The 21299-nt window shown below is 38.9% G+C and overlaps 1 protein-coding gene across 3 annotated transcripts in view; it reads right to left on the bottom strand.

Moving 5' to 3' along the window:
* The window catches only part of CCDC148 (coiled-coil domain containing 148), a 288961-nt gene that overhangs the window by 82954 nt on the left and 184708 nt on the right, over nucleotides 1–21299 (bottom strand). For 2 of the 3 annotated variants that reach the window (XM_062187013.1, XM_062187032.1), the window contains one exon: nucleotides 1680–1820. The exons of the other annotated variant lie outside the window; for it this stretch is intronic. In XM_062187013.1, coding sequence (XP_062042997.1) covers nucleotides 1680–1820 — 141 coding nt within the window. The remainder of the gene's footprint in view (nucleotides 1–1679; nucleotides 1821–21299) is intronic. 3 annotated transcript variants of the gene reach the window in all.

Here is a 21299-nt window from a genome sequence, read left to right on the forward strand (position 1 = left end):
TTTACAGCATGCAGATCAAATCTATATAATTGGATTGATTTCCTTTCATTGTGTTGCTCATAAATTGGCTTTTTTTTTGTGAATTATTAGTATAAAAGTCAGCAACTCCATACACCTTTGACAAATAATATTCTTTTATATCTCCTATTAATTTGTGGAGCAGGCAGGGTAAGTCAAAGCTCCCATTCACAGGTTAACTCCCCAAATGCTCACAATAGCTGGGGTCAAAGGTGGGAGCCACATACTGAATCCAGATCTTCCATGTGGGTGGCAGGAACTCAATTATTTGAATTATTACTGCTGCCTCCCAGGATCTGCATTGACAAGAAGCTGGAGTCAGAAGCCAGAACCAGGAATCAAACCCAGGTACTCTAATACAGAACACTCACTCCCTAGTTATTTATTTTTTTAAATAAATCTTTTTACTGCAAATTTTTTAAGTTTTGTGGAAACAAATACAAATGCCTAAATGGTTCATATATTTTTTTAAAGACTGATTTATTTAAAAGGCAGAGTTACAAAGAGGCAGAAGCAGAGAGAGGGGTAGCAAGAGGTAGAGAGGTTCTAGGTTTACTCCCCAAATTGCCACAATGGCAAGAGCTGCATCAATCTGGAACCAGGAGCTTCTTCTGGGTCTCCAAAGCAGGTGCAAGGGCCCAAGGATTTGGGCCATCTTCTGCTTTCCCAGGCTATAGCAGAGAGTGGGATCAGAAGTGGAGCAGCTGGGACTTGAACCGGCACCCATATGGAATGCTGGCACAGCAGGTGGCGTTTTACCTGCTACACCACAGTGCCAGCCCCCACATAAGTTTTTTTTTTTTTTTTTTTTTTTTTTTTTTTTTTTTTTTTTTTTTTACAGGCAGAGTGGATAGTGAGAGAGACAAAGAGAAAGGTCTTCCTTTTTTTCTGTTGGTTCACCCTCCAATGGCCACTGCGGCCGGCTCATCGCGTTGATCCAAAGCCAGGAGCCAGGTGCTTCTCCTGGTCTCCTATGCGGGTGCAGGGCCCATGGACTTGGGCCATCCTCCACTGCACTCCCAGGCCATAGCAGAGAGCTGGCCTGGAAGAGGGGCAACCGGGATAGAATCCGGCACCCCAACTGGGACTAGAACCCGGTGTGCCGGCGTCGCAAGGCGGAGGATTAGCCTGTTAAGCCACGGCGCCGGCCTCCCACATAAGTTTTTAAAACAAAATAACCCTCAAATGTATCCTGTCTGCCATAGATTATCAACAATTGTTGATACTAGTAGTGTTTTAGTGAATATCTTTAAGATTATGACATTTGCTCAAAAGAAGAATTGTGAGTTTGTTAGTAAATGAAAAAAATCTAGTAAATTATAAGTATATGCTAGTATATTCTACCAATAAGTACATTTTTTCCACAATCAGTAGACACCTTGCCATGTACTAAAATGCTATCCCAGCACTTTCTAGTCTTCGTAATTTTCTTTCCTAGCACAAGACTTAACACTTGTTGGATTTTTACCTAGAGCATCTATTCTTATCACATGTGCTCATGCAGGTCCACAAAGTGGATTCTCCTTGTCTACAAATGTTGAAGCCCAAACAAATTAAAGCAAGACTGCACTAGATTCTTATAAATGATCTCAGAATCACCTATGAGCACTCTCTGCCAAACACCAAGGTTCAGGCTTGATATGAGGTGATTGATGTTTTACCTTTTCTTTCTTCTCTTCTCTCTGTAACAATTCTTTCTTCTTCCACAGTTTCTCTCTCTCCTTTTCCTTTTCTCTTCTTCTCTCAGAAATTTCCATTTCCAACATTGCTACCTCTTCCTGGTGGGCTCGCCATTGAAGTACCTGAAGTAAAATTATTTTGTCCAAGTAATTATGCACACTAAGTGATTTTACATGAGACTAGGTTCTGTACTAAGCAGATGTCAAATTTTGTTCACATGCATATTTAAATTCTGTGCACACATGCATATGTGACTTGCAAGTGTAAGACGTGCAGGTGCTAAGTGTTAAAAGGCAAAAGCCTTAAAGTCTCTCAGAAATTTTTCACCTGGATTCATGGTAAAATTCTAAAAAGTCTGTGATTTGACTTCATAGGAGCTGTGGAGCTGTGAATTCCCATAAATAGTATATAAAACTTTCTATATTTTTTCCACATGTGTTTCTCTAGAAAGTATGTCAAACAATTTTCAAGAATTCTCATGGTCCTAAGATTTTAAAAAGTTTAAGAGCTACTGATATATTTTGGCCTCATGGTAAGCAAAATGAACCTGAATTAAGATGAAAAAATTTAAGAAATTGAAAGGAATTTTCTGGGTACTGATGTGTTATCAGTAGTAACACACTTGATATAGCCTTCATGTAGGGCACTAGGAAATACGGCAATATGTATAACAACATAAAATACTTATGCCTTTGACCCACAACCATACTTCTAGGAAATTATTCAAAGACAATTAAATCAGCTGTATAAGTGCACAAAAAAATATACTCACAGATATGTTCACTGCATTGCTGCTTAAAATAGAAATACTGAGAAAAGCTTAAATGTCTGGCAATAGAGGAGGGAGGGAGAGAGGAAGAAAGGAGGGAGGTAAGGTGGGAAGAATTGCTGTATTCCTAAATTTGTATATGTGAAATGCATGAAGTTTGCATTCCTTGAATGTTTCTAGGTTAAAAAAAGTGGCACTTATCCTAAACACTAATTTTTTGAAAGAAAAAATAATTGATGAATTCCCAAATGTATCTTCCAAAAAAAAGCTTTAACTAGTTATGGTACCTTCATGTGATGATTTCTGCTGAGAAAGGGTGCTAAGTCTCTATATCCATTGACATAAAAGTTTGCAACATATTAACTAAACTCAAATGCAAAATCACATTTTGTGATCTCATTAATGTGAAAGATCATCTATCCATGAGCAGAAAGATCTATCAACATGGGACTATCTAATTTCATTGAATTAAACAAGTCTATGCTTAAACTTCTGTGAGGGACATTTCTGCAATAAACACATGGGGCTTTCATAAGCAGGAAACCAATGAAACTAATGGAATAAAAGGACTTATATGGTCCATTACACACCTGACTGAGAAAACAGCAAGAAGAGAAATGTGGAGATGTGCAAACTTGTTTTTAAAAAATGAAAAGAACTAGCATTCCCAATTAAATGTCTACTTTCTCACATATTTGATATAAGTACCATTTATTAATATGTAAAGTAAAACTGAATAAAATGTCCTAAAAATATGATTAAAGTGACTTTAAATAGTTAACCTCTTTTTGCATTTATATTCAAAATTTTGTCCTGTTTAACAAAACTGAAGAGCTTCCTACTCCTTGTTTTATTTTAATTTTATTTAATAAATGTACATTTACAAAGTGTAACTTTTGCATTGTTGTGGCTTTTTCCCCTATAACCTCCTTCCCACCAGCAGCCATCCCATCTCCCACTCCCTCTCCCATCCCACTCTTCATCAAGATTCATTTTCAATTATCTTCATATACAGAAGATCAACTTAGTATATACTAAGCAAAGATTTCAACAGGCTGCACCCAGACAACCACACAAGATATAGCGTACCGTTCGACTAGTAGTTTTACCATTAATTCTCATAGTAAAACACATTAAATACAGAGAGCCTACGTGGGGAGCAGGTGCACAGTGACTCCCATTGTTGATTTAACAATTGACACTCTTATTTATGATGTCAGTAATGACCCGAGGCTCTTGCCATGAGCTGTCAAGGCTATGGAAGCCTCTTGAGTTCACCAACTCTGATCTTATTTGGACAAGGCCAAATCACAGTGGAGGTTCCTTCCTCCCTTCAGAGAAAGGTGCCTCCTTCTTTGATGGCCCGTTCTTTCTGCTGGGGTCTTGTTCACCGAGATCTTTCATTCAGGTCATTTTTGCCACAGTGTCTTGGCTTTCCATGCCTGTGCCTACTCCTTGTTTTGAAATACAGTTCAGGGGCCAGCGCTGTGGCTCAGCGGGTTAACACCCTGGCCTGAAGAGCCGGCACCCCATATGGGCACTGGTTCGAGATCCAGCTGCTCCACTTCCCATCCAGCTCTCTGCTATGGCCTGGGAAAACAGTGGAATATAGCCCAAGTCCTTGGGCCCCTACACCCACGTGGGAGACCCGGAAGAAGCTCCTGGCTTTGGATCAGATCTCTCTCTGCCTCTCCTCTCTCTGTGTAACTCTGACTTTCGAATGAATGAATAAATAAATAAATAAGAAATACAGTTCAGTTTCCCCACCAGCGGCTTATCATGGCATCATATTTGCCTTCTTTAGAACCCCATGCCTAGACAGATCACCTGCACCTTCTGACCCAGCCTCCTGTTTACAACCCTTTTTTTCTGTAATTCATCTTCTATCTGTAAGTTGCTCCAGTGAAAATCAAATGTCTTGTCCAGTATTACTGTGATATTCCTCCTCCTTTCTCCTCCCCGCTGAATATCCAAAGGACTGTTCTCAACTCCCCCTCATTTTTGCCCTCACAGTGCTGCCTGACCTTCTTGACCCTCGCTTCCTATGTAAATCTCTTTCCTTCCCAGGTCATCACCGTGGTCTCCCTGGCTTCTCCACCAATGGACAACACTTTGTCCATCCTACTTACTGTGTCTACATTAATACCCCAGCCCCTCTCACTGGAATCAGTATTTCATGTGCTTATCCTCTTCTATACATTTAGTGCTTCTCTGTATCTGACTATAAAATTTATATTACCAGCTCTACCTTTTATTCCACAATCTAATCCTATAACAAATTGTGAAATACTTGGCTATTCACATGTGCACTTAAAACCCCAATATTTCCAAAATTAAGCTTAACATCTGTAATTTTGATACAATTTCACATCAAACCCTGTGTACCTTGCCTCTCCTTTTTAAATATCCTGGCTTCAGCTGTGGAACCAAAAGATACCTTGTAGTTTAGATTTTAAAAAATCATTTATCTACATGACTTTATATTTCCCATTTGTGGAAAATAATAATAAACTCAGCTGAGTTTAATTCATAACAAATCAATTTCCAAACCTTTGAGCTTGATTGTAGGTCCCTAGATTATTCAATCCTCCCGGCAAATATATTTAGAACAAGACCAGAGAGTTCACAAGGGTGACATCAATTGAGAATTCTAGGATTTAAATAAGTTGGTGTTCCCACTCCCAACTGTGCCCCATGTAATCTCTAGTTAAGTTTCCTCTTGTGCCCTCACTTACATGGCCATTCTTATTCTTAGCTTCATGGTGTAATTCCACATTTGGAATGTACTCAAGTACCTCCTATTTTATAAAATGCTCTTTATTCACATTTTCCATGAAACATATCCCAACTGATGCTCCTCTCTTTGCTTATTTCACTTCCCAGACACAACTCCTCTTTAATTATTTTCAAAATATTATTTCCACTAAGAACACAACCCATGTATCTGCCTTCCCTCTATACTATACCTTATATTAACAGAGCACTAAAACATCATGGGTGCTTCTGGTCACTTTTCATTTATTTAATTCATCGAAATAATGTTAATATTTATTTAATCCAATATTTAATTCATCAAAATAATGTTAATATTATATAATATATTTAATTCATCAACCTAATGTTAATATTAGAATACACTATGTGTATTCTGATGAAATAGATCCTAGTAAAGTTTTCAGTACCCATTAATGATCATTAACAGTTAATGGAAAACTTTCCAATGAATGGATCTGGCTGGCAACAACTGAACATCCTGGATAATCTTAACATCAGATAGAAAGAAGCTGACATTTTTCCTCAATGGAAGCATACAGGATTCCTATGATTTTCTTTTTATTTTTTTCTTCTTGGCAAAGAAAATCATGAATCTAATCAAATCTCTAGATCTACCTATTAAGCCATAGGTGTTTCAGCCACCCAGGAAACATATTGGACAATTGCATATGGGGACATAATCATTAAAACTGACATTTGTGAAAGTTTAAGAGACTGAAAATCACACATACACAAAATAAGGGAAGAATGGTTATGAACTGAAAGATCTAGGAAGTAAATCAACCAATGTGATGTAGATTATGTTTAGATTCTGATTTGAATAATCCAAATGAAAACAAAATTGAATTATTACAATGCAAACTGGTTAATTGATGCTATTAATAAAATACTGTTAAAGTTTGTAGATGTAAAAATCATATAGTTACACTCCTTTAATTTTAACTTCAGAGCTATATAATATCAACACACAGAATGATATGATTTCTAGGATTCTCAACATTATTCAAAGGGCAAATGAGAGTAGGTTTGAGTTTAGATGAAATCAAATCTAAGTCTACAGAACTTTTTGGATGTTTAACATTAAAAACAAACCATAAAATGTATGCCCCAAAAGACAACTTATTATAAACTCTGTAGTCTCAAGTTTCTAAGATAGTAGAAGGGAAAGTTTGGGATGCATCAAATTATTGACAAGAGAAATATCAGAGGCAGGGGTTTGGCATACTGGTTAAGTTGCTACTTGGCATGCCTGTATCTCATATCAGTGTGCTTGGGTGTGAGTCGAGACCCCATTCCTCTTCCATTCCAGCCTCCTAATAATGCATGACATGGGAGATAGCAAGGGATGGCTTGAGAACTTGGATCTCTGACACCCAAGTGGAAAATTTGGATTGAGTTCCAGGCTCCTGGCTTCAACCTTGTCCAGCCCCAGGAGTGGTGGGGATTTGCAGAATGAAACAGCATATGGAAGCCCTTCCCCGGCCCCTAGCCCTGCCTTTCAAATAAAAATAAAATATGCTTTTAAGGAAAGAAAACAAGCATACATTCAGTCTTTTCTGAGCACTGAGACTACTGTAAATTTAAATGGAAATAGGTTTTGGAGCTACATTTCTCATCTTTTGATTTAAGAGTAACTTATGAGAACTCTACTATTGAATAGTCTTTGCATATATGATGCCAAATGAACTAAAGAAGCAAAAGCAAAAACAAATACCTAAAAGAAAACTTCTGTTTCTGAAGGCAAGTATAGCCAAAAGAAAAAAAAGAAACTCAGATAAATCAAACTGGGGTAACCAATTTATCCACAATATAGGTGTTCCTTGGTGTCATAGGTCTAAATTGATTCTGCTTTTGTCCTCCAGAAAAGATTGTTGATACTTGTCAAAGGAATGCATGCACCATAGCATCCTGAAACAGCTGGGAATAGCTGCAAGTTCAACAATCAAAAGCCAATGGGTTGTAGACATCAAATAGCACATGAACAAACAAAAAATCTAGGACAATGCACCAACCTTTGGAAACCAAACTACTTCTATTTAATATTGCAATCATGGGAGTGGTCAGGGACCCTTAAATGTTTGTTTACCTGAAGTCAATAATTCATAGAATCTATAATTGTAACTGTACCAAAAGGGAAAAAAGTATTGAATCTAGAGTTGTGAGATTTTGACAATGAGAAATGGGCTCAGCAGCAATCAGTATCTAAGCAATAAAGTGAAACTGGGCTTTTCAGAATGCACACTGAACAAGGGGAAGAATCCAGCGGGAAAAGGGTACCACTGGAAAAAAAATATTCCTATCCAGTGGATCCTCACTGAGACAGCCATGGGATGTGGATGGCTCCCATGTGGAGAGAATGACAGACAATTACAGTATTTCTGAGATGCCTAAGAATAAGAAAGCTAGCAGGTGAGCAGAGGAATCAATGTTAGCACTAGAGACTTCTGAGGGAACTGTAAGCAAAAGGAAGAATAGCCCAGAAGAGCATTTTAGTTTTATTTCAAAGGGTTTGCTAATTATATAGCTTTAAGTGGAGCATGTGAACATAACTGTGCAGCAATAATAACCATGAAAGAACATTACCTCAGTAGCAGCCACGAGCATGTTATAAGGAAAGCATTATTTAGATTATTAACTACAGGACATTTTCCCAGTTCTTCAGTTAATACCTAATTTAATATTCCTGCCAAGGGTACAGTGTTAGATCAGGCCTTAACCTACCAGAGTACAAATGACATTAAAACATGCTCATCTACTCAAATAATAAACTAAAGTTTCATAATGGAAATGGTAAACAGTATTATATGTACTCTTTGCTCTTAATGTAAGGTAAAATGTTCAAGGAAATTAATAAACACATAATTGTATATTCTTGGAGGGAATAAAGAAAAACATAAAATGAAGTCCATGAAAATTTCAAAGGTAATAATTGGAATTAACATTAAGGCAACAACATTAATATAATTTCATATCAAAACTGAGAGCTTTGAAAAAATTGTTAGAAGTGGCAGCATGACTCTGGCCTCAGAATCAGCCCTTAAGGCATTCAGATCTGGCTGAAGAGCCCATGAGAGTATTGTAGGCATGGAAAGCCAAGACACTCTGGCAAAAAAAAAAAAAAAAAAAAAAAACCAAAAACCTAAATGAAAGATCTCTGCAAGTGAGATCCCAGTGGAAAGAATGGGGCCATCAAAGAAGGAGGTACCTTTCTCTGAAGGGAGGAGAGAACTTCCACTTTGACTATGACCCTATCAGAATAAGATCAAAGTCAGCGAACTCTAAAGACTTCCATAGCCCTGGCAACTCATGACTAGAGCCTAGGGAGATTACTGATGCCATAAACAAGAGTGTCAAATTGTTAAGTCAACAACAGGAGTCACTGTGTACTTACGTCCCATGTGGGATCTGTCCTTAATGTGTTGTCCAATGTAAAGTAATGCTATAACTAGTACTGAAACATATTTTACACTTTGTGTTTCTGTGTGGGTGCAAACTGATGAAATCTTTACTTAATATATACTGAATCGATCTTCTGTATATAAAGAGAATTGAAAATGAATCTTGATGTGAATGGAAGGGGAGAGGGAGTGGGAGATGGGAGGGGTGCGAGTGGGAGGGAAGTTATGGGGGGGGGGAAGCCAATGTAATCCATAAACTGTACTTTGGAAATTTATATTTACTAAATAAATAAAAAAAAGAAGTGGCAGCATGATACAAAGGAAATGGATATTGAACACCTACTGTTTAGTCCAGTCTCTGTTACTAACTAGCAATATTGTTTATACAAATGGCTCACCCATTTTTCTCACATGATAAAGGGAAGGATGGCCTCTGTAGTTCCTTTCATTTCTATTACTCAGATTCTAGTTTACATTTTCCTTACATGAAGAGAACTCTATATATGACATGTTCTGCAGTTTTCATATGTCTTACTTGTAATTTTCTTCTGCAAGTAAAATGAATTGCAATAGGAAGCATCAGTATTTTGTAGGCCTTTAAAATAATTGTAGACAATGAAACAGTAATATTCTATGAGCTGTATTTGAGGCAACATTCTGTGATTTGGTTGCTTTATATGGGAAATCAAAAGAAAGATACCATTAGACCAGTGTCTGTAAATGACAGTAATAAAATATTTAAAACTGCTCATTATGTGCTAGTTGTATTGCTTTATAAAGATATTATTTTATTGTGTATTCCTTGAAACAAATAAATCTATCTGCTTCACCCTTCATCTGCCTAACTTCTACTTATCCTACTCATATTATTCATCCAGAAAGTCTTTCCTGACACACCATGACCAAGTCAGGTGCCCTTTGTCTGCTTCCCTGGCACCTTGTCCCTCTTCTATGCAGCACGCATGAAACCGTTTGGAATAGCCTTTGCCTCCGTAGTAGGCTACAGACACCTAAAGGACAAAAACCAGCTGTCTTCATAAATTGTGTCTCCAGAGCCTTGCACAGCGTCTGACACCTAGCAAGGGTTTGGGAAATACTTGCTGGGTGGGTGTGCACATAAAGGGTCCCTCCAAGGCTATGCTTAGAAGCAACAATAGTTTCCTTCCCTCAGCCCTACCCTTGACGCCCTCCCCAGGTTGGTGTTTAGAACAAAAAGTTTCCCCATCCAGTCGTTTCGCCGTTTTCTGATTCATCCACCATCAGACTTCCGGGCCTTCCTTTCTCCTGTCCTAGCTGTTTCAGGGCTTCCTAAGTCTCACTTGTGCTTTTATATGGGGAAAATATCCAGCAACTAGTCAGGATTTTAAACAATTAATTTATATTTCTGTCAAGGTCATAGGATGTGGTGTAAAAAGAAGGAAGCAAATCTTTTTCTGTCTTCTCTCTTAATCTTACCGTAAGCTACTGAATTCACTTCAGCCAAGTAAATTTCAAATTTTCATTTTATTAAATCCTTACGTCTGATAGCTCTGTTAATTTTTTTCTAAAATGTCCCACCATTTCTCAATATAAACTACCTAAGACTTTTTATCTCCTGTGTTCCATTTATGTTTAAACTTCACTCGTGGAATACAGTATCTGATCTTGCAAACGTCACTCAAGATTTCTGCTCTCTACCTGGCATTTTTGCTAAGCATAAAGATTTGGTCTTTCTTCTTGGTCTCACAATTGTCCCTTGGCTTCCAGGTAGCTTTGTAAGTATATTTTTTATCACCTCTTTGATAACTGCTTTCCATTTTCTGTGGCTTTTTTATTAGTCTTCCTCCGAATCGTAAAGATTACACACTCCTATCTTGATGCTTCCATGTCCTTTTCTTTTCAAATAAAATCTTGCACTGTTTATGTAATTGGTCCTGGAGGGCCTAACCTGTGTGTGAAACAAGACTTCTAGAGGAAGAAACAAACTAAATGCCATTAAGTTAAAAATTATCAATAGCTGTTTTTTCCTAAAACTGTCAGCCAGTTTTATTCATGACGCTGACAAAGCCAAATTGTCCAATGGGAAGAGTGAGCACTGGACTAAGTCAGGGAATCAGTCACCTGGGGCTGTGAGATCTTGAAAAAAATCATTTCCCAGTCTGGGCCTCAGATTCGCAGCTAATAATGAAGGGAATTAGATCTATGCTTTTCAAACAACTCATTAGTAGCTCATAAATCAATGTTATATGCAGCAATCAGCATTTTCTTATGTAAGAAAGTAGCACCAAGAAGTAACACACTGCATTTCATGTCAACATAGTAATGCTGTTTGAGGAAACTTTGGTTTCCATTCTCTTTCTCACTCTGTGCCTGATAGGCAGTGTAAAATACATTCCCCACTATTGGTCACAGTCACAGAAGAAAAACACCAGGAAGTTCTCTACAATCCCTCCCCATGATAGGATTCTTTGGATCTGAGATACAAAGACCAAAGCTATTATGTCACCATCACTGAGCCACAGTCCTTACTCCTGCAATCAACTCAGAAGGACAGGTTCAGAAGAACTCAGGTTCTGAAGTAAATTTGAGTCCTACCTTGTTGACATTAATGATGTTCCCTGAAACACACTGTATTAACTACCTAGAACCTCAGATGAACACAAAATGGGATAATCATTACCTGCACGGGTTGCTGTGAAGACATAATCTATATGCACAAGGCAGAAATCCAGGAATCGCCTTCATGCTATATGTCCCTGGCACACCATATATCCAAGCCCTGTTGCCTGTGCCTCCTGATTGTCCCTTTAATTATCTTTTAGATCCATACTCCTCCCCATCAACAGAGCCACAACCCTAATCCTACAGGAACTTCTCTGCAGCCAATCTTGCTCGTTTCCCTCTATTTTACTGATGCTAAAGTGATTATTTTCAAAACATGCATTTGCTCTCATATCATTCCTGCCCACATTCACATTCCCCTGTCTCACATCTTTCAGTGGGTTCCATTGCTTTGATGGGTGACATCTGAACTTCCAGCTGTACACTATAAGCTCCCTAGGGTTTGGACCACCAATTCATAACCTCATACCAATTACCAATTCATGCTGTGTGTTCCAGCTGTACCAGCCATGTACAGATCTCTAAGCAGCCCATTCCCCTCAGCTATGTGGATGTGGAACATACCATTCTTTGGCTGGGGATGTTCTTACTCCTTCCCTGCTTCCCCCCTGGCCTCTTCTAATCAATACTTATTCAGTCCCAAATTTCAGCTCCAGGGTCTATCAGGACAGTCTTACTCACCACTACATGAAATCAGTCCCTGATTTATATGTCTCCATAATACTCTTGTCTTCTAAGGTGCTTAACATAGTTTGAAACTAGACATCTAGTTTTTTGATTCCTTGACCAGTGCCTGTTTATCCACTAGACTAGGATCTCCATGAGGACTGGAACCATCTCTGGTTGACTCACTGTTGTGTGTCTGGTGCTTTGCATTCCACTTGGAGCCTAACAAATGCTCAGTGGATATGTCTGGATGAATGAATAGATGGAGTATGAAATAAAACATGCTGCACAAATGCCATCTATATCACTAGATGGCTGCAGTGCTTTCTAGTGACTTTCCTGACTTCAGTGCTCCTTGGGATCAATCTATTCTGTACACATTTTCCTATTGGAATAACTTTTGTTTTTCTCAATCTGCTCAAGACTCTGAAAGTGGTGGCTTTTAGCCATTATTTCAAGTAGCTTTTCAGCTATTTATTTCGACACCCCCTTGTTTGAAGACACAACTCAATAAATGAAGGCCTATTTGTGGCTGGCACTGCAGCTCAATAGGCTAATCCTCCACCTTGCGGCGCCAGCACACCAGGTTCTAGTCCCGGTCGGGGCGCCAGACTCTGTCCCGGTTGCCCCTCTTCCAGGCCAGCTCTCTGCTGTGGCCAGGGAGTGCAGTGGAGGATGGCCCAAGTCCTTGGGTCCTGCACCCACATGGGAGACCAGGATAAGCACCTGGCTCCTGCCTTCAGATCAGCACGGTGCGCCAGCCGCAGCGTGCCGACCGTGGCGGCCATTTGAGGGCGAACCAACGGCAAAGGAAGACCTTTCTCTCTGTCTCTCTCTCTCTCTCACTGTCCACTTTGCCTGTCAAAAAACAAAAATAAGAAAAAAGAAGGCCTATTTGGATTGGATTCCACACATCAAATTTATTTCCTGTTATTCCCAAGGGCCAACAGGCTAGCCCTCTGCCTTTCTCCTCAACTTCTTCCTTCCTTTTTATTCCCACAAACCCATACTTTTCTCTGCCCAGACCTTTGCCTGGAAGGCCTCACTCCTGCTTGTCCTTCAAGGCCATTCTGTGCCCCTTCCTAATGACTTAGCTCAATCTTTGTCTAACACATCTCTGATGTATGTCCATGAATACTGCCGAAAGCAGACCCCTCCCAGTCACTCTATAACAGGCTATCTTGCTCTATTTTCATTTCATTTACCACTATATAAATTAATATTGATTCTTATCTGTGCTTCTCACTAGACTATTGGTCTAAGACTGAAGAGACCTGGCTTCTTTATTCTAATAGCAACCCTAGAACAATGCCTCATCCAAAGCAGGTGCTTGATTAATAATTGAGGGGGGTGGAGGCAGAAGTTTCTAACCCAGATTATCAAATATATATTTACCAATATCTAAATCTCATAGCCAAATGACTACCCAGAATGACACTACTTGGATTCTGTAATCCCAGTAAGAAACCTCAGGCTGACTAACTTCTTACGCAGAAAATACTTTCTATCCTCACCATCTCTGCCTCTGACATTTTGTAAACAAGATGGAATAAAATCGTTAAGGTTTCACACAGTTTGTGGGACCAGAGTTCAGTTCTGAATAATTCACAAGAAAGAAATAGAATTTAGGTTATAAGAAAAGAAAAATTCACATTGAGACTATACATTAGGTCAACTACTCTATGAATGGAGGTCTTGAGAAAAGTGAGGTTTAGACTCAAATATGTGTACCAGTACCTTTCATAGTGGGTAGAGGGCACTTATTTTCATTTCTCACATAAACTACAACAATGCTTGGCTTTCAATAAATGCTTATTAAAAGTAGTTAACTACATTTAGCACCTTATTTTAAGAAGTTTATTCTATAACCATTTTGCATGCATACCCCACTTCTCAAATAGATTACTTGCTCCTTATATTCTGAGATCAATGTGTAATTTTTATAATCTATAAAATCTACAGTGGCTACATTCATGGAATGTACTTAAGAAAATTTAATCTGGTATGCCAACAAACTGGGAAACCTAGAAGAAATGGATAGGTTCCTGGACACATACGACCTACCTAAATTGAGCCATGAAGACGTAGAAAACCTTATAGAGACCCATAACCAGGTGAAAACTGAATTAGTAATAAAGACCCTCCCAACAAAGAAAAGCCCAGGACTGGATGGATTCACTGTGGATTACTACGAGATATTTAAGAAGAACTAACTCCAATTCTTCTCAGGTTATTCAAAACAACTGAAAGGGAGGGAATCCTCCCACATTCTTCCTACAAAGCCAGCATCACCTTAATTCCTAAACCTGAAAAATATGCAACAGAGAAAGAGAATTACAGACAAATTTTCCTGATGAACATAGATGCAAAATCCTCAACAAAATTCTATCCAATCAAATCCAACAACACATCAGAAAGATCATCCACCCAGACCAAGTGGGATGTGTCACTGGTATGCATCGATGGTTCAATATTCACAAATCAATTAATGTGATACATCACATTAACAAACTGAAGAACAAAAACCACATGATAATCTCAATAGAGGAAGAGAAAACATTTGATAAAATACAACACCCTTTCATGATGAAAACTTTAAGCAAATTGGGTATAGAAGGAACATTCCTCAACAAAACAAAGCAATTTATGACAAACCCATGAGCAGCGTCCTATTGAATGGGGAAAAGTTGGAAGCATTCCTACTGAGATCTGGTACAAGACAAGGCTGCCCACTCTCACCATTGCTAATCAATATAGTCCTGGAAGTATTATCCAGAGCCATTAGGCAAGAAAAAGAAATCAAAGGGATACAGATTGGGGAAGAGGAAGTCAAACTATCCCTATTTGCAGATAACATGATTCTATATATTGGTGATCCAAAAAACTTCACCAAGAGACTATTGGAACTCATAGAAGAGTTTTGTAAAGTAGCAGGGTATAAAATCAATACACAAAAATCAAAAGCTTTGGTATACACAGACAATTCCAAGGCTGAGACTGAATTTTTAAAGATTTACTTATTTATTTTGAATAGCAGAGTTACACAGAAGAGAAGAGGCAGAGAGAAAGAGGTCTATCTGCTGGTTCATCCCCCAGATGGCTGCAATGGCCAGAGCTGTGCTGATCTGAAGCTAGGAGCCAGGCATTTATTCCAGGTCGCCCACAAGGGGAGGGGGCCCAAAGACTTGGGCCATCCTCCACTGCCCTCCCAGGCCATAGCAGAGAGATGGATCAGAAGTGGAGCAGCCAGGACTTGAAATGGTGCCCATATGGGATGCTAGCACTGTAGGTGGCAGCTTTACCCACTATGCCACAATGCCAGCCCCAAGACTGAACTTCTTTTTTTTTTTTTCCTTTTTTTGACAGGCAGAGTTAGACAGTGAGAGAGAGACAGAGAGAAAGGTCTTCCTTTTTCCGTTGGTTCACCCCCAAGTGGCCGCTACAGCCGGTGTGCTGCACCGATCCAAAGCCAGGAGCCAGGTGCTTCCTCCTGGTCTCCCATGCGGGTGCAGGGCCCAAGGTCCTGGGCCATCCTCCGCTGCACTCCCGGGCCACAGTAGAGAGCTGGACTGGAAGATGAGCAACTGGGACAGAACCGGCGCCCCAACCGGGACTAGAACCCAGGGTGCTGGCACTAGCCTCCAAGACTAAACTTTTAAGACCAATCCCATTCACAATAGCTACCAAAAAAATCTAATAAAATGTCATATGATAAAAATGTCATCTTAAGTGCTAAAGTGATCATATAGATAAGATTAAGTGTTAAATGACCATATAAATAGGATGAAGTGTGGGGGTAGCTATAGTAGATAGAATTAAAAAGGAGAGAATGTTTTAACATGGAAAGCAGTCCACATAGTAGACTCATAGAATTACAATTGCTTTAAGTATTACAGCCATTAAGCTTCCTGGTCTGGCTGAAAAGCCCGTGAGAGCGTTTCAGGCATGGAAGGCCAAGATATTGTGGCCAAAAAAAAAAATATTCCTCATGAAGGATCTCTGTGAGTGAGATTCCAACAAAAAGAAATAGTCATCAAAAGATGTACTTTTCTCTAAAGGGAGGAGAGAACTTCTACTTTGCTTATGGCCTTGTCTAAATACTGATGGAGTTGGTGGATTCAAAAGGCTTCCATAAGCTAGGCAGTTCATGTCAAGAGCCTCAGGTAGTTACTGATGCCATACATAAGAGTTTTAATTGTTAAATTAACAACAAGAGACACTGTGCACTAACTCCCCATGTAGGACTTCTGTCCTCAATGAGCTATGAGAGTTAACTGTGATACTTGTTCTCAAACAATTTGTATATGTGTGTGTGGGCACACACGTGTGCACAAATTGTTGAAATCTTTACTTGGTATACAGTTGGTCTTCTGTGTACAAAGTTAATTGATAATGAATCTTAATGGAGTTTGGGACTGGAAATAGGAGAGGGAGGAGGAAGAGGAGAGATGGGAGTATGGGTGGAAGGGCAGATGTGGTGGGAAGAATAACTATATTCCTAAAGTTGTACATATGAAACTTATATTCCTTAAAAGATTAATTAAAAATTTTATTCTGAATATTTCTGATCTCACAAACTTCCCATAAGAAAGTCGAAGCATGGTCATTTAGACTAAAGATTAAGATGACTGCCTCTCACATCGGAGTAACTAAGTTCAGCATCCAGCCCTGTATCATGACTCTAGCTTCCTGCTAATGCAAACCCTAGGAAACAACAGTGATGTTCAAGTAGTTGGGCCCCTACCACTTAAGTAGGAGGCCTGGATTGAGGCCCTGACTTTTGGGTTAAATCCTCACCCTCTACCCCCAGCCATTATGGGCACTTAGACCATGGATTGGAGTTCTCTCTGTCTCTGTTTCTCTGCCTATCATAGAAAATTGCAATTAAAAGGTAATTTTTTTCAGTTGAGACAACATTATGCTGAACCTTAAGTTTAATTTCAATATTGAGGATTTTTTTTTTCATAAAACAACCCAACTCCAGAATCAACTCCCTTTTTGATTCTGTGATTCTCTACTTTCTTGTCATGAGCCAGGTTTAAAAATAAAATACCAATAAAATATATAGCACATTTACCTAACAAGTCATTTGCCTAATTAATGCAAGTGAAATGAATTTTAGAGAAAAACAGAGTTATCTAAAATCCTTTCCTATAATTAGGGGATTATGATTAGAGAGAAGGTGAAGGATGTGTGTTATATAAGGTACATAAGGATTAGTAAACTATTCTTACATTCAGTGTTATGTTAGAACACCCATATACCTCAAAGCTCTGATGTTTCCCTTAGAGTTATTATTTTAAAGAACAGAATCTTGAGAGAACTACTATAGCTCAGAAACCACTGGAATGCAATTTTTTCGAGAATAAGACCATTTTGGAGTGATGAAATGTAGACTACTGCTGAGAACAAAAATTAAGGAAAATGATTATAGAATGTGGTAAAAAGTGATTACAGTTTATGATGTCCTAATTTATAGGAGCCAAACAGGAAACCTTCCATGAGAATACTTTCCCCCCTCTCAGCTCAGTCCTTTCTAGATATTGCACACAATCAAAAACAGATAATTTAAGGAACTTGGCAGCACTTTTAATCTCTTCATGTGAGAAACTCATTACATCTTACATATACAGGAGGCCAAGAAGGGAAGTCAAACAGAGATCATAAGAAGATTAACTAGGAAAAATCATAAAAGAAAGTGACTTCCATTATCATCAGTAGAGCCCCATTCACTTGTGATGTTGTTCAGCAATAAATATTTCAAACTATAGTGCATGTTGATATGTTTATATTGCCTAAATGCCTTCCTCTAGGAAGAACAGTCAGAATGTACCAGGAAAAAGAGAAGCATATATTCAATAGAGAAAGGACTGGGGAGAGAAATATGAATATTAAAAATGCAAAATTAAGGGTCATTATATCCAAGCAAAGGGGCCTTACTCAGATTATTCCCCAAAATGCTAATGGAAATTACACATAGCAATTTCCTGAGTATTCACAAGATGATAAATCCTGTCTTGAACTTCTTCCAAATAGATGCTAAGAAAGGCAGTAGCCATACTGGTATTACAAAATGTTCACGGAAATGAGAAATCTTATTCTTCTCCATAAAGTCTTAGTAAGCCTCTGAAATGAATGTTCTGAGTTGATAAACATGAGAACAATGTGCATTATTTTGAATTCATTTGTTTTATGTTCAAGATTTCACCGGTTTTACTTCCAAATGACAACTCCACTGAAGCTCACTTATACATTCCTCCAACTTCCCCAATCTTCTAATTACTTATGCTGCATATGTTCCTTAGAGGAATAGCTATGACCCCTCACATAAAATTCTCTACTCCTCAGCCAAGGAAACAACTCTGTCCTAATCCATAAAGCTGTATTAAACTGAACATATAAAACATGATGGTGTGAATCTAATTGCCACTTATGCTGGGAAATTAAGAAATTTGAGTTTAGTCTTTCAAGTCTGTTCTATTACATATTTCTGCTTACAGATAACCACTCTCAGAGAAAAAGATACTAATGTAACAGCTAACGTAACTTGCCAATAATTCTATACATCATCGTGTGCAAATGATGTATAGAATTATTGAGATGGATTTTTATTTACATTTAAAATTACTTTGCCTGTTCATAAGAGTCAGGTGAATGGCACTCTGGGTTTTTATTATGTGTTGTTTAGGTCATAGCCATCCCATGGAACCCACAGGGAGAGGTTCCAATCCTTAAATAATATTGTCATTAGTATTTAAAGTATATTTTGTGAAATTAATCAACTCTAATTTATAATATTTCAAAGCATTAGTAATGTGTCAAAATAAACAATGCCAATTGTACATCCCTATTGGTTCACTTGGCCCCGTTCCATTCTGCACCCTCTGGTGTTCCCAGGATTTCCCTGTTGGTTCTTTTTTTACCACTCAAATCACTAGGTCCTCTAGCACCATGAATGTGCTCACAGATCCCAAATTCATGGCTCCAGATCTATATATACAATTGCCTATTGGGCAGCCATCAGGCCTTAAAAGCAACATAATCTATGAATGTATTCATTGGATCACTGTATTGACCTCAGAATCTAGATTGATGGCAATACAGAACACCCAGTTGCCCATGCAATGAACCACCCTGGACTCCTTTCACTCCATTACCCTTCACACTCTGTCACCAAATCTCAATCTATTCCGACTCCATTATCTCACCTTCAGCCCCAAAGTGGCTAAGTTCAAGTAAACATTTGTCATCTCTTTCCTAGACTGACATTTATTTAACTGGCTCCCAGCTTTCAGATTTATCCCATGCCAATCCAGCTTTCACATCCTTAATAGTGAAAAATCTGGTCATATTATTCCCCTGCACCTAGCTTTTCAATGCCCCCAAACCATTGTCTCCAGTGGAAATGTGAGCTACAAATATCTGCAGAGCCCAGGCAGGTAGCAAAATTGAGTAAAAGAGTTGAATGTAAGATACCACATATAGGCAGCTAAGAAAGCGAGCTGCTCTTGACTCCAGCCATTTGTTGCCACATAGGAACGAGTATAGGCCCCACTCATCAGATTGTCCTGTTTTTCAAGAGAAGCTGGAGGTCTGGAGCTGTGTGTACAATTTGTAAAATTTTAATTTTGGGAATAGCATTCTGGTGCAGTTGGTTAAGCCACTGCCTGTCATGCTGGCATCCGTTATGAGAGCCAATTCAAATCTCTGTTGTTCCACTTCCAATACAGCTCCCTGCTAAGGAACCTGGGAAAGCAGCAGAAGGTGGCTCAAGTACTTGGTTCACTGCTACCCACATAGGAAAGTTGGATGGAGTTCCATGCTCCTGGCTTTGGCTAGGGTTGTGATCATTTGGGGAGTGAACAAACAGATGGAAGATCTCTCACTATCTCACTCTACTTCTTTCAAATAAATCTTTTTTTAAAAAAATTGTAGAAATTATACCCACATTCTTAAAAGCCAACATCTGAAACCCTAATTTAAAATATTCAAGTTATCTTTTTTCAACCTCTCTGCCACAAAACTCCAGCTGTGGGGCCGGTGCTGTGGCATAGCAAGTAAAGCAGATTCAAGTCCCGGCTGCTCCACTTCCAATCCAGTTCTGCTAAGGCCTGGGAAAACAGTAGAAGATGGCCCAAGTCCTTGGGCCCCTACACCCATGTGAGAGATCCAGAAGAAACTCCTGGCTTCAGATCAGTGCAGCTCCGGCCATTGCAGCCATCTGGGGAGTGAGCCAGCAGATGGAAGACTTTCACTCTCTCGCTCTCACTCTCTCTCTCTCTCTTTCTGCATCTCTGTAACTCTGCCTTTCAAAAAAAAAAAAAAAAAACTCTAGCTGTTAGTGTAATTAAGTCCTGATATGTAAAAAAAAAAATTTCCTTTCTTCTCCCTGCACACAACTTGTAATCTACCCATTCTAAACCACATCTGATTTTTTAAATGTTCCCTGCTGCTTTTAGCCCTCATGGCTTTGATTAATGTCTCCTTATGGAATGCCCTGCCACACCTCCCCACTTCTTATTTTCCCTGGCAAATTGTCATTCTCTTTTCTTCCCCCACCCAGACAAGAATAGAATTATCCCGTCTTTGGGATCACCACTAGACCTCAGATTATAGAATTAGTCATATTGAGTTAAAAATACTTATTTATAGTTTCATCCTCTGTCTGGCAATAGAGCTCCTTAAAGAGCCAGGGCCTCTCACCATGCTATACATTATATTACCTGAACTTACGAATCCCATGACTAGAACATTGTTTCCATTTGGCTAAAGTTTCCCCCTTTCTCCCATGCCCCTGTCCCTGGTAACTATCGTTTTACTCTGATTCTGTGAGTTCAACTCTTTTAGGTTTTACATGTATGCGACATTGTGCAGTATGTGTTTCTCTTATTGCACTTAGCATTATGCCCACAAAGTTCATCTCTGTCATCAAAAATGGCAGGATTTCCTTATTTTCTGTGATGGAATAATATTTCATTGTATATGTGTGCCCCATGTTTTCTGCATCCACTTATCTGTTAATAGGTACCTAAATTCTTTCCATCTCTTGACCTCTGTGAATAATGCTACAATGAACGGAGGAGTGCAGTTACTTCTGTATGGTGTGGATTCACTTCCTTTGGGATACCCAAAATAAGGATTTCTGGGTCACATGGCAGTTCAATTTTTAATCTTTTGAGGAACCTTCTTTCTGTTCTTAATGATTGTACTAATTTACATTCCTACCAACAGTATAGAAGGTTCCCTTTTTTCCACATCCTCACCAACATTTGCTTCTTGTCTTTTTGAGAATAACCATCCTCTCAGGAATGCGGTGACAGCTCATGGTGGTTTTGATTTGCATTTCCCTGATGACTGAGTACCTTTTCATTTATCTCTTGGCTCTTGTCCAA

This window comes from Lepus europaeus, chromosome 1 (assembly GCF_033115175.1).
Source record: "Lepus europaeus isolate LE1 chromosome 1, mLepTim1.pri, whole genome shotgun sequence".
NCBI lineage: Eukaryota > Metazoa > Chordata > Mammalia > Lagomorpha > Leporidae > Lepus > Lepus europaeus.